The sequence below is a fragment of the Geotrypetes seraphini genome, chromosome 1 (assembly GCF_902459505.1).
Source record: "Geotrypetes seraphini chromosome 1, aGeoSer1.1, whole genome shotgun sequence".
Taxonomy (NCBI): Eukaryota; Metazoa; Chordata; class Amphibia; order Gymnophiona; family Dermophiidae; genus Geotrypetes; species Geotrypetes seraphini.
This window is the reverse complement of record NC_047084.1, coordinates 335,060,767-335,078,308: the sequence shown is the minus strand read 5'-3', so window position 1 is coordinate 335,078,308 and position 17,542 is coordinate 335,060,767. Positions and strand designations below refer to the sequence as shown.

The following is a 17,542-nucleotide window of genomic DNA, read 5'->3' as shown; positions in this document are numbered from 1 at the left end:
CATGGGAGGAAAGGAAAGGAGCTACCAGACCATGGAGGGGGGGAGGAGGAGGCAGATGCCAGACCAGATGGAAGGAAGGAGAGAAAGGAAGGAGAAGAAATGATAGATAATGGAGTGAGAAGGGGAGACGGAAGGAGAGGAGAGAGATGCCAGGGCATGGGGGAAGGAAGGGAAACTAAAGGAGACAAAATGCCAGAGGGAAAGAAAAGAGAGGAGGTGCCAGGGAGAGATAGGAGGGAGATGCCAGGGCATGGTGGAGAGTAGGGAAGGAGATAGAGATGCCAGACCATGGGGTGGAGTGGGAAGGAAGGAAGGAAAGGAGAAGAGAGAGATGCCAGAGCATAGGGAAGGGGGTGAAGCCAAAATGAATCATGTACAAAGGAGAGAAAGGGCATAGAAAGAGGGAAGATGCCATATGGAACAGAGAGAGGGTGGACAGTGGATGCAAGGGGCAGAGAGAGATGGATGGGGTAGAGAGAGAGAGAGAGAGAAGGCACAAGCTGGGTGGAAGGGGCAAAGAGAGGGCAGATGTTACATAGAAAGGAGAGAGGACAAACGCTGTATAGAAAGAAGAGAGAAAAGAAAAGTTGATTAAAGCAGAAACAACAAAAGGTAGAAAGATTTTTTGTTGCTTTACTTAGAATCAAGTAGTATTGTAACTGTATTGATAAAATTTTATAAATAGGAAATGGAAATAAGGCAATTTTTTGGACTAAACCCGCTTTTCCTCAGGTCAGGATAGGATACCATAACAGTACTGTTCTGAAGAAAGATTTGGCCTCTGAAAGCTAATTGAAAAATGGATTAGTCCAATAAAATGGTATTTTCTTATTTCTCATTATTTGTTTTATTTTTATTTGTTAATTTGTAAAGTGGTGATTGTCATGTATCATTTTTTTCAAATTTACATCTACTGTCTTTATATTTTACACAGTATTAGAGGACATGTGTTACTGTTTTTGTGGTGTTGCATTGTATGCAGAGTCTGGTTTCTTGGTGGTTCAGTTTAACTTTTGTCTACATATTTCTATTTTTAGTTTGTGATTATTCCATATTGGGCGAGGGTGTATCTCTGTTCTGTGTGTATGAAAAGAACATAGTTTTCAGTTGGCATTGACTGCAGGATCAATTGACTGTGTGGGATCTGGCTTGTTTAGTTTTACAATGTATGTGTTGGTGTTCTAGTGCTCACTGCAGTGTTTAAGATGCTGCCTTTTCCTAGGTACACTCTTGTTGTGTGATATGTGGATTGTTACTAAAAACCATATTTTTCATATAGATGGGGGGTGTCAAAAAATGATGGGCCCTGGGAGTCACATATGCTAGGTACGCCACTGCTGGGAGGCCAGGGAGAAACCAGATGACAGTGGAGAGAAAGGGGAAACATGGTGGTCTTCAGAGGGGCCACCTGGTGTAGCTATTAAAAGTACACGGAGGGATGGAGGGGGGCCAAAGAGAGGGGCATATGCTAAACTGAGGGGGGGGAGCTGAAGGGGAAGAAATAATGGGTCTTAAAACAGAGGAGAGGGAGAGAGATGGTGGACCATTGAATTGAGGGAGGGAGGGAAAGGAAAAGGAGATAATTTGAACCCAAGGGATGGTGTAGAGGGAGGGGGCTAGAAATACTGGATGGGGGGAATGGTCATTAGAGAAATGCTTGACTGCGAGGATAGAGACAAAAACAGGAGAGGTGCTAGACCTCTGGGGGAAGGAAGGGGAAGACAGAGAGATGGAAGATAGATGGTGAGCACAGAGAAAGAAAAAACCGTCAAATGAGCAGGAGACCCTGGCAAGTAAGTTAACAGAAGACAAACAGAAACCAGAGCCTGGGACCAACATGATTTGAATAATGACCAGACAACAAAAGGTAGAAAAAATAATTTTATTGGAGAGAGAAAATCAAGATGGCATACTAGACAGACGCTTTGATCTGAGCTCTGGAGACAAATCTCTTTTTCTTCAGTGGCTGTGCGCTGCCCAAATGCTTAAAAGTTTATATAACCATGCTTCAATTTATCTTCAAGATGGGGAAAAGAAAAAGGAAAATGAGGGCTTTTCCTCCGGAGCCCTCTGCTTTCCCTCTTTCATCCATTGAACGCTTCGTGGTTCAATCAACGCCTTCCTTTGGAACCGGTGCTAGCAGAGAGGTGGCCTTAACGGAGCTGAATGCTACTCTCAGCCCAGAGATCCAGGCATGGGGAAGCTCTCAGACTCATCGATGGAGCCATATGAGGAAGATAGCCTAGCGGCTATGGAAACAGTGATCGGAGATGACTGGAGCATAGAGGGAGCAGTTAGAGGAAGTATTGCCATCATCGGAGACTGTCTGGAACCGTCTCCTGGATAGCTGGAGCTTTTGGGAGATCTGGGTGGACAGTTTACACCAGATTCCTCAGGAGAGGAATCGAAGAACCATCAGGACGGTGAGACCTCTTTCTCCCCTATGGTTAAACCTACTCATGTTACATTAGAATCGATCTGGGATGCAGCTGCCCAATTGGAAAAAGTTTTTTTTAGAAATAAAGTACAGTAGTACCTTGGAATCCGAACGCCCCAGAACTCGAACATTTTGGAATCTGAACTTTTTTAATAGTAAATTTTGTCTCGGAATCCGAACGCTGCTTTGGAATCTGAACCTGCATTGTTCAGCCCAAAGCTTCCCCTCAACGCAGCTTCCTGTTTCCGCCTGGCAGGAAAGCTTTTGGCTGAGCAATGGTTGCAGTTCCTGTATGCTCGAATCTTGCTGCCTCTGCCATGTGGGACTGATCTTGCTGCTTCTTCCAGGGGGACCCGATCTTGCTGCCTCAGACAGGTGGGCCCGATCTTGCTGCTTTTTCCAGGGGGACCCGATCTTGCTGGGTCAGACAGATGGGCCCAATCTTGCTGCCTCTGCCAGGGGGATCTTGCTATTTCAGCCACGGGGGACTCGATCTTGCAGCCTCAGCCAGGGGGACCCGATCTTGCTATTTCAGCCACAGGGGACTCGATCTTGCAGCCTCAGCCAGGGGGACCTGATCTTGCTGCCTCTGTCAGGGGGACCAAATCTTGCTGCCTCTGCCAGGGGGACCTGGTCTTGCTATTTCTGCCACTGAGCCAATCTTGCTGTCTCTGCCAAGGGGACCTGGTCTTGCTGTTTCTGCCACTGAGCCAATCTTGCTGCCTCTGCCACGTGGGTCCGATCTTGTTCCTGCACAGCCCTCAGGCCACCTATATTAGCCATGTGTCCAGCGGAAAATAAAAGCAAGAGGAAAGCTGTTAGAGCTACAATTGAAGTTAAGAAAGATCTTATTGCTAAGCATGAAAGCGGTACACATGTGGTTGATCTTGCTGCTATGTTTGGGATGCCTAAATCGACTGTGTGTACAATTTTGAAAAATAAAGAAGCTATCAAAGCAGCTAATGTGGCCAAAGGGGTTACTACACTGACCTCTAGGAGATCAAAAAGCCTGGAAGAGATGGAAAAACTGCTCTGTATTTGGATTAATGAAAGACAGCTTGCTGGTGATGTGATTTCAGAGATAATCATTTGAGAGAAAGCCAAAGTTCTTCACGAAGATCTAGTGAAAGGCCTGTCTGATACTACTGATGAAAAGGAGGAGTTTAAAGCCAATAGAGGGTGGTTCGAGAACTTTAAGAAAAGGACTGGGATCCATAGCGTTGTTATGCATGGAGAGGCAGCCAGTTCTAATGTTGAAGCAGCTGAAGAGTTTATAAAGGAGTTTGTAATCAGTGAGGGATATGTTTCGAACCAAGTGTTCAATTGTGACGAAACTGGCCTCTTTTGGAAAAAGATGCCCAGGAGAACATACATCTCAGAGGAAGAAAAGTCTGTACCCGGCCATAAGCCAATGAAAGACCGTCTTACTCTTTTGGTGTGTTGTAATGCTAGTGAGGACTGCAAGATCAAATCTCTCCTTGTATACCATTCAGAAAATCCACGGGTCTTTAAGAAGAATGACATCATTAAGAGCAAACTTAATGTTATGTGGCGACCAAATGTGAAAGCATGGGTTACCAGGCAGTTCTTCACTGAGTGGATACACGAGGAGTTTGCTTCTCATGTAAAGGCTTATCTGCAGGAGAAAAACCTCCCGATCAAGGCTCTCTTTGTCCTTGACAATACTCCTGCACATCCACCAGGACTGAAGGATAATTTGGTGGGTGAATATAGCTTCATCAAAGATCAGATTTTTGCCCTCCAATACCACTCCTCTTACAGCCAATGGATCAGCAGGCGATCTCAAACTTCAAAAAATTGTACACCAATGCTATGTTCCAGAGATGTTTTGAAGTTACAAATGAAACGGAACTGACTCTGCAAAAGTTCTGGAAGGATCACTACAATATCCTCCATTGCCTAAGAATCATTGAGAAAGCATGGAGGGAAGTGTCTTTTAGAACATTGGTCTCTGCCTGGAAAAACCTCTGGCCAGAATGTGTTGCTGAAAGGAACATTGAAGGCTTTGAAGAACCACCTGTTGTTCCTGACATCGTATCTCTGGGCAAGTCCGTGGGTTTGGAAGTCAGTGAAGAGGATGTCAACGAGTTAGTGGATGATCACAAGACAGAGCTGACAATGAAAGAGCTTCAGCACCTCAACCAGCAGCAGCAGAAAGAAGTAGCCCAAGATATTTCTTCAGGGAAGGAAGAGGGAGACACAGGTATCATACCCACAGCTGAAATCAAGGATCTGCTCAGCATGTGGTCAAAAACACAGGCAGTCGTAGAGAAGTGGCACCCCGATAAAGTTCTTGTTAACAGGTGTGTTAACTTATTCAATGATAATATCATTGAACATTTTAGAAAAGTTCAAAAAGGTCGTCATCATCAAACCATTTTGGAACGTTGGTTCGCAAAAGACACCACCAGAATACAGACACCAGAACCACCTGAACCACCTGATGCCAACATAGAAGGTGATCCCAAGCCCTCTACAAGTGGTAGTTTGTCACAGAGTCTAAAAAGGAGCAGAATGAAAACACCTGCCTGGTAACACATGCTTTCACATTCTATCTCCACCTGAACCACCAGAAGCTAATCTGGAAAGTGACTTGCCTTCCTAACAATAATCTACCTCATGTTCCAGGTTCCAAATCATGATTAGTAACCATTGGTTACTTTAAATTACTGTACTGAACATTACTCTACTGTACTGTATTACAGTATCATTGGTTAATACAGTATCTAAGAGTGTTATGACTAAAAAATTACAAAATAAGCTAGACTTATTTCATAGAGGCTTTGGTGTTGCCGGTCTGGTCTACTGCTTCTTATTGTTTTAAATGCTACAGTGCTGAAACTAGATGATGGCAAACATTTCATGATAAGATAATCATTTCTTCAGGGCTCTGGAATTGCGAGAACAGTAGTTGTCCCGCGTTCAGTTCTCTAGTTTCAGCGCTGTAGTGTCTAAAACAATAAGAAGCAGCAAACAAGACCGGCAACACAGAAGCCTTTGAGAAATAAGTCCAGCTTGCTTGCTTTTCTTTTTCACAGACTGGTTTCTTTACATTACTGTACTAAAAATTACTCTACTGTACTGTATTATCATTGGTTAATATCTGAGAGTGTTATGAATAAAACATTACAAAACAAAACTAGTGTGTTTACTTTAAAATTTATTTGAAAATGCAGTTTCTATTGCTTTCAATGGGAAAAATTGTCTTGGAACTCGAACGTTTCAGAACTCGAACTGAGTTTGGGAACGGATTAAGTTCGGATTCTGAGGTACCACTGTATTAGTGGACGTTTCCTTACAAGATTACAAAATGCAACTGGTCACCCAGGAGGCAAAGAATTTTGAACTGGAAAGAAAAGTTGAGGCAATTCAACAAGATCTAAAACTGTTTAAAGCTAACTCCTTAGTATTTGGACAAGAATATATGGGACATAAGAACAAAGTGTAAAAGTTAGAGCACTACACTTCTCCCTCTGAATCTGCGGTTTCAGTACCCACGGATTCGGTTATTCACAAATTTTTGGGGGAAGAAAAGAAACATTGTATCCCGGACCTTCCCCAGACCTTACCTGGTGATCTAGCATTGACATGGGGTAGAATCGATCTTCCTACGCTCCTGCCCCATGCAGAGCCGTCATAAAAATGGCTGCCGTGAGTTCCCATTGTAGTCTCAAAATTTTGGGCTGCAAAAACCCGAGGGAATGATATAGTTTAGGGGGTGAAGAACTTTTGTGCACAAAAGAGGAGCAGGACTTGGTTATGATAATATATGATGATCTTAAGGTGGCCAAACAGGTTGAAAAGATGACAGCATAGAGAGAGGAATGGCCAGTAGGAAAAAGGATGTATTGAGGCCCCGTATAAGACTCTGGTGAAACCTCATTTAGAATATTGTGTACAATTCTGGAGACCAAACTTTCAAAAAGATATAAACAGGATGGAGTCAGTTTAGAGGAAGGTTGGTGGTCTAAATCATAAGGTATATGGGGACAGACTTAAAGTTCTCAATATGTATACTTTGGAGGAAGGGTGGGAGAGGGGAGATATGTGGCATAAATATGCACGAGGCAAATCTATTTCAATTGAAAAGAGACTCCAGAGTGAGAGGGCATAGAATGAGGTTAAGAGGTGATAGGCTCAGTAGTAATAAGAACATAAGAATAGCCTTACTGGGCCAGACCAATGGTCTTTATGTTATCAATAATCAATACTTGTCCTGGGTGATAAGTTTTCCTCTTGGAATTTCCTTTATATACCTTGATGTCTCCAGATCAGAGGTGTATTCTATTCCTCTTCCCTCCCCTTTTTCCTTTAAAAGAATAATATTGTTCTACTTTTTCAGATGTTTGGTTTCTTTTCCTTATTGTATAAATTCATGTGATATACAATATAATACATGATTATAATTTATGTAACAATCCCCCTCCTTTACTAAAGCGTTACGTGGGTTTTAGGAATTCTATGAGCGTCGGAGCAGTTACCGCCACTACTGAAGATCCTAGGCCTTCACAGACAGACCACTCGACTCCCTTTATGCTGGTGAGAGGGAAAAGAGGATGAGACGAAGAAGAAGTCCTGGTGAGATACAGGTGAAGCAAGATAAGTCCTTTGGATAAAGGTGAAGTAACCAGACCTCACAAGAGAAAAACCCCCTCCCCTCCCTCTTGCTCTAATAAATCAGTATATGAACTGTAAAAGATATTTCATAACCCACTTGCCAGCTGGCCTATAGTGATTGAGAAATATTCTGTTTCTGAGTTAGCTATGGTAAGCAAAAACTTGTAAGAAACAAGACTTAAATTCCGATGCATGGCACCTGGCCGGATATTATGCAAAGAGGAACACAGCTCATGGTCAGAAAAACAGAGTACTCAGGAACATTATTTAGCAAGATATATCATGTGTTACCACAGCAGAGAAGGAATTTTAGACTCGGAATTGCATATATGGTAAAGGGAAAAGGGCATTTGCAGGAAAGGGTTAGGCCTTACGGCAAACTGAACAGACGTATAAGATGACACAAATAGATAAGCCAAGAAATGAATCTACTTATGTATTGACGTATAAGAAAAATAACCAATAAAGATGTATCATGTGATTTAGGCTAACGTGGTATTGACCACCAAGAAATGCATAAAACCAGGCCTATAAGCAGAAGTAAGCAGAACAGACATCAGAGGACCCTCAGGCCTGAGGATCACATCTGTTACATTATATGCTGAATAATTTATTCTTGTAAGCTGTTACTGATTTGTTAATAAATGTATACCTATTGAAACCAGTATATAGTGTGTGGAGTCTCCATTTCGAGGTAGGCCTAGACAGCGGTCTACTTCAGTGGTAACCCACGACTGTGTAGGACACGAGCCTTAAACGACCTCACTGGATTGCAGGCATAAAATCTGCTTGTCAGATTGCCTCTCCATTACTTTTGGCCATAAGTTTGATTCTGGGTTTTATTTATGTACTTATGCATTGTTTTCAACTGAACTTCCTTATTTTACAGAGTTGCTGTGTTGCCTGCTTTATCTTGTTCCCCTTTTTTATGCCGCACTTCTCCTTTATTTCATTTTTACACCAGCAATTGAATATGTTCTGCCTTATACACTATTTTTTTTTTCAGCACTAATTTTTTTTTTTCTTCCTTTTTGTTTTTTTACGTAGGACTCACTGGTGTCAAATTTGGATGGTCCCGGACCCTGGAGCGGTTTTTCTGCATTGCCTTGCCCGGGACCGGGTTCCCATCCTCAATTGTCCTATTGGTCCTTCACACTACAGTTAGTGAAAAGCAAGAACTTGGGGGTATCGCAGAGTAGTATAAGGACCGGCGTTAGAGTAGCCAGCATAGTATAAGGACTGGCGTTAGAGTAGCCAGCGTAGTATAAGGACTGGCGTTAGAGTAGCCAGCGTAGTATAAGGACTGGCGTTAGAGTAGCCAGCATAGTATAAGGACTGGCGTTAGGGTAGCCAGCGTAGTATAAGGACTGGCGTTAGAGTAACCAGCATAATATAATGACTAGTGGGAAACGAAGCTAGGATAGCATATATAGTGGAGCAATATTTACGGCCGTTATTGCTTTATCTCTGTGTATATCTTATGTTTACTTCTTCTCCAAACTCTTTCCTTGGTACAGACACTGATTCAATTGCTGGTTGAATTCTTTCCTCTGCTCGGATAACGCCTGGCCTTCCATTTTTCTGTCCACAGGTTAACCATTTTGTAATATTACATTGTATAGTGATATTGTATTTTGATGCTTCTATGAATCCACTGTCTTATATTTTGATGTTTCTCTGCATCCGCATCGTTGGTGCCATGTGAAATCAGTCCCCTATATATATCTCTGTGGTAAATAACCTCTAAATCTGACCTATTACTGTTATCTATATATATCCATTTTCTGTCAGCATGCATCTTTGTGAACCTTCATTATCATAAGTGTTGGGGAATTGATGCCTGACTTCTTTTATCTCGTTCTTCCTAAATTTTCCTCCTAGTACCGGCTGGTGCATACTTGGTGTTCAGGCATATTTTTGAGGGCGGTCTTTATGCCAGTAATCTCTACTGAACGCCTATGAAATATATGTCTTCAAATCTATCTTTCTCAGCCTCTCTTCTCCATGAGAGTCCTGGTATCTTTCCCCAGGGTCATTGCACATGACCTACAGGGGTTCAGGGACACACATCGTTGTTCGTCTGTGATCACTACTGGACACTGACTCATACATTAACTTCCTGTGTCAGCGTCTCACTGGTGATCTGCTCCACATCCTAATTTCTTATCTATTCCTGTAGTCTAATAAGCCTCTAAAGGGAATCCAGAGGGGAAGCGCCCCGTGGCTATAAACCCCTCTTACACATACATTATTAGTCTGACCTACAAACAAGCTCCTCCGTTCCTGTTACCCACTGGGTGGGCTGCCCAGAGAGGTGGACTGTGGGGGCTTGCCAAACTAACCACACCATTTGCTATCTCTTAGGTTATTTCACAACTGTTGAGCTCCATTTCAACAGCTGTGAAGAGGGGGGTGAATAAAGGTGACATTATTTTTGTTTTTTGATCACAGACGGATTTCGCATACACTATAAACAGATTACTGGAGATCAGCGAAAGATAATGCACGAAGAAAACAGAAACTGTATTTGCACAAGAAATACATATATGTCCAATTAATAGACAAGGTGACAATGCAAGGAAAAAAAAAAACAAAAACAAAAACAGGTCCAGGATTTTAATATTGCCACCTACGTTTCTTTCTTTTTACTAATGCCTATTTTGTTTCCTAGAGTCAGGGAAGACTGCAGTGTTCCTGTCTCGGGAAACCACATCTTGAACAGGCTTGCCCGTTATGTCTGATTTCTCCCACTACTCTTGCTGACATTAGGAATCCCCCTGTTTTATTCTTCTCTGGCTGCCAGTGCTAGCCATGATTATTTGTCTTGTGCCTCTAGCCCTAGTTTTTCTTTCTCTTGCCTGTTCCCTCTTGATTCCATCTGCCGTTGGTTTTTCCTCGATCTTCTGTTAAGCCGTTGCTTAGACAATTCTGTTCCTCCTTCTGCCCCCATATTTCCTACCATTGTTGAGCCGAAAGTATACACCTCTTCTCTGAATTGTGCTTTGTGTTACCTAGCCCCTTATGATGTCACCATACTGCTTGCTTATGACGTTGCTTTCCCTGACATACCATCTTGCCTTGCCAAGCTTTCTTTATTTACGCTTGATATGTTGTCTTCCTGGATTTTATTAGTGTAAGTGGTATTATCATGTGTGGTCACTATTTTGTATGGGTTTTGGCTTATTAGTTCTGCTTTTATGGGTTCATTTTCAGCTTGTCATGCTGTCTGATGGCTTCCTTTGTTCTTCCGTTTATGCTGTTTGCTTTACATTTTAGCTGTCGCTTGTGTACTGGCCTGTGTAATATATGGCACTTTATGGGAAAGCGAAAGCATTGCTCTCGTGGTTCTTGTTTCCTGTTCTTTTGTGGTCACGAACCAGAGAAAAAAAAAAAACAAAAACGGGGAGTGAGGGGGATGAGATTGAATGAGACTGAAAGAGGAAGTATATATTTTAACTGTGTTTCAATGTTACCATAAGCTTTCATTAAAACAATTATTTATTTCATATAAGTTTGCTGGATTATAAAGAATTGTTTTTGAGAAGAGAAGAACGAAATTACAGGAAAGATTTGGATCATTGTTTTTCAATAGAAAGTGTTATGTTAGATTGGCAATGAAGGGAATATATAAGCAGATTATTGAAGTTTATAGGAAGGATTTGTGTACGTAGATAGGAAGGGTTCGTGACAAGTGATTATGTCTAACCAAATAACTGACAGGCATTAAGTATGATAACTGGCAATGTAAAAATAAACGCACCCTTTGTCTTTCTAGGTCTGGGATTTTTAATATGGGCGTTTCCCATCACCTCGCTTTTTCCCATTACTAACGATTATTTGTTTTCTAGAGTTAGGGGAAAAACAGTGCACTTTAAGAGAACACCTAATGATTTTTATTGAGTACTCTAAAAAATAAAAAATAAAAAATTTATACAAGAGGGGCGCTACCTTAATACTTGCTAGCAATTAATGTCGGTCCGTTTTCCAGTACATGAGTTATTATTTGTTGTATTATGACATATGTCAACTTCAGTGTTTTTGGAAATACGAGTGGATTTCCATTTATGAGCGCTCTCTATAATTATCAATATAAAGAAAGAAGATTTATTTATTATTCATGTCTCTACAATAATTGGAACATATTGCATAGGGTTCTTATGATCCACTCCTATCCCAAATGGTAATATTAATTAATGTTGTGCTAACATACCGAAGTGAGAATAACTTCTGCTTTTTATTTCTTAAGCCCCAAGCCAAGTTTTTGAGTGTTCAAACAAAGAAACATATTCTATAATGTTAACACATTAAAAGTTGTTCACTTCTTGTTAGAAAAATTATTTGTCTAGCTTTAAGCAATGTGTATTGTTCTGTTTGGTTTTTTTTCCCTTAATGAAATATATTATGAGCTAAACAACTATGACTTTGCTAGATTTCTATTTATGAGTACTCAATATAATTAGCAATATAAAAGAAAAAACTATTGTTCCTTTACTTATCATAACAGTTTTGAAAAACTTCTAGCAGTCTTTTCTCTCTCTGCCTTTTCTTGGAACTTGTAAAAGAAATGTTACTTCCTCTTTTTCTTATATATTCTCTGATACACGCAGGAATACTTTCTGGTTTAATACAATACAATCAGCGTTTGGCTTTATTAAAAAAATGGTTCTAACTGTTGCTTAAGAACTTTTCTAATAAGTTGCTGAAGGAAATGTCCAGTCCTATTGATTGGAATTCAAAAATATTGTAGTTTAGGTCTTTTTGCTGATTGAATATTAGTGAAAGTCAATAATAGTGAGTCAAACAAAATTGAACCCATGATTCGATAGAATCCCATGGGAAGGACATTTCTCCCATAAATCCTATTTTATTTTAATTTTTAGGGTTTATCATCTTTATTTTAGTATGTTTCAATATAACCTATGTGTTAATATGTCTAAGGCTATAGCTTAGCCATCCTTTTGCTTGGGTTTGACTCTTTGCTAATTCATATTTATGTTTAGCATATTACTCCTGTCCTTTGAACATCATATGCCATTGTAACTATAATTCCCTTAGGCTGACAAATATAATTCAGCCATTACATATATTAGACCTTAGTCTATTTGAATTAAAGCAGATAAGTTTTTGTTTTCTTTTGTATGTCATCTTTTAACGCTGTACCTATCCTGTTAGTAATATTGCTCAGGTATTGTTGGAAACAAGTTAGATGATATATACAGTACAGATATTTCTGCCTTATTAATTGTGGATCACTTCACAAAGACAATTACCATATCAGAGGAAGCTGTATGCTACATGAGAATCCGTGTTTACACCCTTTTAATTAATTAATGACTTATTTACATAATTATGGACTAATGCTATTTGAAATATCATCGATGAAAAATTTTCAGCCGTATGAAACCCTGATGACGGATGAGCCCCAAAGGAAGGATCGTGCTACCAGAGAAAGCGCCTAGACTTACCAGCAAAGACTTCCTGACTGTTGCTACCAAAGACAGGATGACCTTTATGACCTTGAACTTCTACAGCTTTAATTATGGACTTATTAATTTGCACTTTAACTCTTTTATGGACTCATGCAGTATTAGTATATATATTTTTTCATGTGTTGATAATTATTTCTAACAGCCCTATTGCAAGATTTGGGTGTTTTTCTTGATTGTGACTTTATGCATTTTCATCCTGTTTTGACTCCCACAATAGCTCCCTAGTTATTTTCCCTTCCAGTCAGATTCTTTCCATCCCCTTTCTTGCTGCTAAGCTGAAGAGAAGTGCAGTGAAGAAGAAGTAATGAGCCCAGCTGAAGGATGATGACGTAAAATTTTATGTGGTTACCTGGACTTTCACCCCTGGCGTCTGGACCCAGTCGAGTCTGCACTGATCCCAGCTATTTTGGAAGAGCATGGAAATAATCTAACTTGTTAATTTATCCCTCCATCCCTTTTGGATGTAGTATGTTCATAACAGGATGAAGCCATAAAAGGAGAATATATTAAAACGTATCAGATTAAATTATGAACCCCTGCAGATGCCTAGTTGCTCGAACTATCCCAAATGTTGAAATAGAGACCCATACACAACATTTTTGATAATCTTGACTTGGCCGATTTTGATGCACCTCCCTAGGAAACACCAATAGTTGATTTCCCCTCCCAAGAGCCACCACCACGTCAGTACTTTATTCTAATGTTTCTAACACATTAGTATAAGCTCTGCAGTCATACCCCAGGTGCCTACCTGACTTTTACATTGCATATTATCCTAATTATTGATTGCATATTATCACATTGCATTAATAATTTTATTGTGACATGTTATGCTGCTCTGTTCCGGGTTAGTATAGTATGGGTGGGCACTTGTCCTTTTCATTTTTACCATGTACAATTTCAAGTACGTGGCCCTAGGCCTGTGCTGTATGATCACTGACACAACCTACCTTCTGACCGAATATCCGGATGTCAAAGCCACCTGAAGGGGCTTTGAAGAGGGGATGAGAGGGAAAAGAGGATGAGACGAAGAAGAAGTCCTGGTGAGATACAGGTGAAGCAAGATAAGTCCTTTGGATAAAGGTGAAGTAACCAGACCTCACAAGAGAAAAACCCCCTCCCCTTCCTCTTGCTCTAATAAATCAGTATATGAACTGTAAAAGATATTTCATAACCCACTTGCCAGCTGGCCTATAGTGATTGAGAAATATTCTGTTTCTGAGTTAGCTATGGTAAGCAAAAACTTGTAAGAAACAAGACTTAAATTCCGATGCATGGCACCTGGCCAGATATTATGCAAAGAGGAACACAGCTCATGGTCAGAAAAACAGAGTACTCAGGAACATTATTTAGCAAGATATATCATGTGTTACCACAGCAGAGAAGGAATTTTAGACTCGGTATTGCATATATGGTAAAGGGAAAAGGGCATTTGCAGGAAAGGGTTAGGCCTTACGGCAAACTGAACAGACGTATAAGATGACACAAATAGATAAGCCAAGAAATGAATCTACTTATGTATTGACGTATAAGAAAAATAACCAATAAAGATGTATCATGTGATTTAGGCTAACGTGGTATTGACCACCAAGAAATGTATAAAACCAGGCCTATAAGCAGAAGTAAGCAGAACAGACATCAGAGGACCCTCAGGCCTGAGGATCACATCTGTTACATTATATGCTGAATAATTTATTCTTGTAAGCTGTTACTGATTTGTTAATAAATGTATACCTATTGAAACCAGTATATAGTGTGTGGAGTCTCCATTTCGAGGTAGGCCTAGACAGCGGTCTACTTCACTGGTTCAAGCATTATGAGTTTAATAATCAAATGGTAGCTTACAGGAACAAATCACACAGCATACAGAGTGATAAAGCATACATCAGGCTGGCCAGACTGATGGAGAACTTCCAAAGAGTTCTGAAGCTCTGGTCCCGGGAGCCCTCTTTTATAGGACTCTGACAGCTCTGGCCCACCTTGATGCATGTTACATTTCACATTTTCATTGGTTAATCATATTTATTATCTCATTTATTAATCTAATGACTGGTTAACATGAGTGATACTGTGTTACCACACCCCTTATGATTTCTTAATTCTACCCTGATTTCCCCTAAATGTCCTGTTAATATACCAAGCCCCGCCTCCGAGCACCTGGCATAATGTTTTTTAGCTCTGTGGTTAGTTTTTACTTCCTTACATCCCTTGTTCTTACGCTGCACAGCCCAGTTTTTTGATGAATTTTTTACATCAATTTCTGTGTCTTCCTTTCCAGCTGTGTTTTGTGGTTGACCTTTCCTTCAAGAAAGCAGAAGTGTCTTTCAGAGCTGACAGTTTGTTAGAGTTTGTTAGTCAGAGTCCATTTTTACTTTTTCAGCATTCATTTTAGGCTCCATCCGTACTGGCCTGTTTCTGCTTAAATGGGGGAAATTTCAGGGGTCTTCACCTGGCCTCTTCTACACAGAACTTCTATACGCTTCCTCACTACCGGCACTAAAACCCACACTATGCGTTATGAGAGAGAATAAAGCATGGAGGCTCTGGTCCCTGTAAGTCCTGACATTAGCAAGCCAGGTGAAATGGGATATATCCCGGAAAGTCCTGACATTAGACAGGTGAAGGGGGATGAAAAGAAGACAAAGATCACTTTTCTCTTTACAGAAAAATCTGCTCTCGGCCCCTGCAACTGACATCTACCTTATCTATCTCTGCAGATGATAGAAACAGTAGATTAACTATGGAAAGATATTTCACCATTAACTGAAGAGCATGCAAAGATGGAGAAATACACTGTTTTATGAGTTCAATTAGCTACTGTAGGAATAAAACTAGAGAAAAAGCAACAGGTCCTGAGGCTGTGGGCTAGCTGTGGTTTTACACCAAGGCCCACCCAGCCAGATACCATAAAGAGATAAACAGACCGTGGTCAGAAGACAGAATTCTCAGAAGGAAGAATTCATAAGAAATATCATCTAATAGAAAGTATCGGAGATGTTTAAAGTTGGGAGGGGGGCTTGTGCTCGGAAATACTAATATGGTGGGGAAACAGGCATTTCGGGGAAAAGGTAGGCTTTACGGAAAACAGAGTAGACATATAACATGACGTAGGTGAAAATAGCCAATAAATGAATGTAGTTAGGCAGTAAATAACCAATAAGGATGTATCATGTGATGTAAACCAACGTGGTGTTGGCCACTAAGAAATGTATAAAAACCAGGCCTTTAGAAGGGAGAGGTCAGAACAGACATCGGAGGACCTCTGGGCCTAGAGGTCATCACCTTCTGTTACGCTATATACTATATGATCTATACTTGTAAGCTGTTATTGATTGACTAAATAAATATATACTTATTGAAACCAGTATATAGCGTTCGAGGTCTCATTACCGAGGTAGGCCTAGACAGCGGCCTATCTACCTCAGTTAGAAAAGGAGGGGGAATATGAGGGATGTAGCAAAAGTAATGCAAAAGTGGGCATAACTTTTTTATTAGCTGACATAAGTCATTCAACTTGCACATGTTGGCAGTGGCGTACCTGGCATGTGTGACACCCGGGGCCCATCATTTTTTGGCACCCCCCTCCATCTGTACAAAAAACATGATTTTTAGTAACAAGCCACACGTCACACATGAGTACCTAGGAAAAGGCAGCATCTTACATATGCAGTGAAAAGTACAACATCAATACACCCATTGTAAAACTAAACAAGCCAGACTAGTACAGATCAATCCTGTAGTCAATCCTAACAGAAAACCATGTCTTTCGAACACACAGAACACAGAAAAGACCTTCGCCTAGTATGGAATATGTCATCACAAACTAACCCCTCCCCCTTTTACAAAACTGTAGTGTGGATTTCAGCCACAGTGGTAACAGCTCTGACGCTCATAGAATTCTGAGCATCAGAGCTGCTACCACCATGGCTGGTGCTAAAAAACGCTCCACAGTTTTGTAAAAAGGGGGGATAAAATAGAAATACATAGACAAAGGTTAAATTGAACCAGCAAGAAGCTAGACTCTGCATACAATGCAATACCACAGAAACAGTGACACATGTCTCCTAAAGCAATAAATAAATAGAAAATTTTTGTTCTACCTTTGTCTTCTCTGGTTTCTGCTTTCCTCATCTTCTTGTTACTCTCTTCCTTCCATCCACTATCTGCCATCTCTCTGTCCCTATATGGCATCTTTTCTCCTTCTATGCCCCTTCCAGAAACTGTATGCCTCCCCCTTCCACCTCTCCTTTCATCCCCATTGGTCTGGTATCTGTCTCCTCTCCTTCCCCACTGCTCTGGCATCTCTCTCTCTGCTCCCTTCCTCCTGTTCTTCCCTGGTCTTCCTTCTCAATTTATTTTCTGCCTAATCTAATCTAATCTAATCTAATCTAATCTAAGCCTTAAGTTTATATACTGCATCATCTCCATGAGAATGGAGCTCAACACGGTTTACAAGAACTTAAAATAGTGGGTAGAGAAGAAGAAAAAGGATTACATGAACTTATGTGTAGAAGGGGGGAGAGAAAAGGGGGAAGGATAGAGCTACAATTTGCTGAAAAGCCAGGTTTTCAGTTGTTTGCGGAATAACTGAAGGGAGCTCAGATTCCACAGCGGGGTGGTGAGGTCGTTCCAAAGACCTGTGATTTTGAAGAGAAGGGATTTTCCCAGTTTGCCTGAATAGTGGATGCCGCGTGGAGAGGGGAAGGCTAGTTTAAGCCTTTGGGCAGTTCTGGAGGAGTCTATGTTTAAATTCTTTTTTACTATTCAGTCCTCAATTTCCCTCTTTCACTGTGTCTACCTATAGCTTGCCACCTCTTTCCCTCACCCCTTCCAGTAACTAACTCTATCCTCTTCCCTCAATCTTGCATGTGCCCTTTTTTTCTTTCTCCTCCTCACTTCCTTCCAGCATCTGCTCCCCCTTTCCCTCACACTTCCATTCAGCAGCTGTCCTTCCTCTCCCCCACACTTCCATTCAGTG

General features: G+C 40.8%; 2 protein-coding genes across 2 annotated transcripts in view; one reads left to right on the top strand and one right to left on the bottom strand.

Annotated features, from left to right (window-relative positions):
* SNCA (synuclein alpha) overlaps positions 1-17,542 on the bottom strand; it is a 272,359-nt gene that overhangs the window by 234,739 nt on the left and 20,078 nt on the right. The window lies entirely within an intron of this gene.
* On the top strand, positions 3,663-4,993 carry LOC117367583 (tigger transposable element-derived protein 1-like). The gene is made up of 2 exons (XM_033960269.1): positions 3,663-4,157; positions 4,280-4,993. Exons 1-2 carry the CDS (start codon positions 3,663-3,665, stop codon positions 4,991-4,993), a joined length of 1,209 nt encoding a protein of 402 aa, XP_033816160.1.

Coding starts and splice junctions, on each gene's coding strand:
- LOC117367583 (XM_033960269.1), top strand. CDS start 3,663: ATGCATGGAGAGGCAGCCAGTTCTAATGTTGAAGCAGCTGAAGAGTTT. Junction 4,158..4,279: donor CAGGACTGAAGGATAATTTG/GTGGGTGAATAT, acceptor GCTATGTTCCAG/AGATGTTTTGAAGTTACAAA.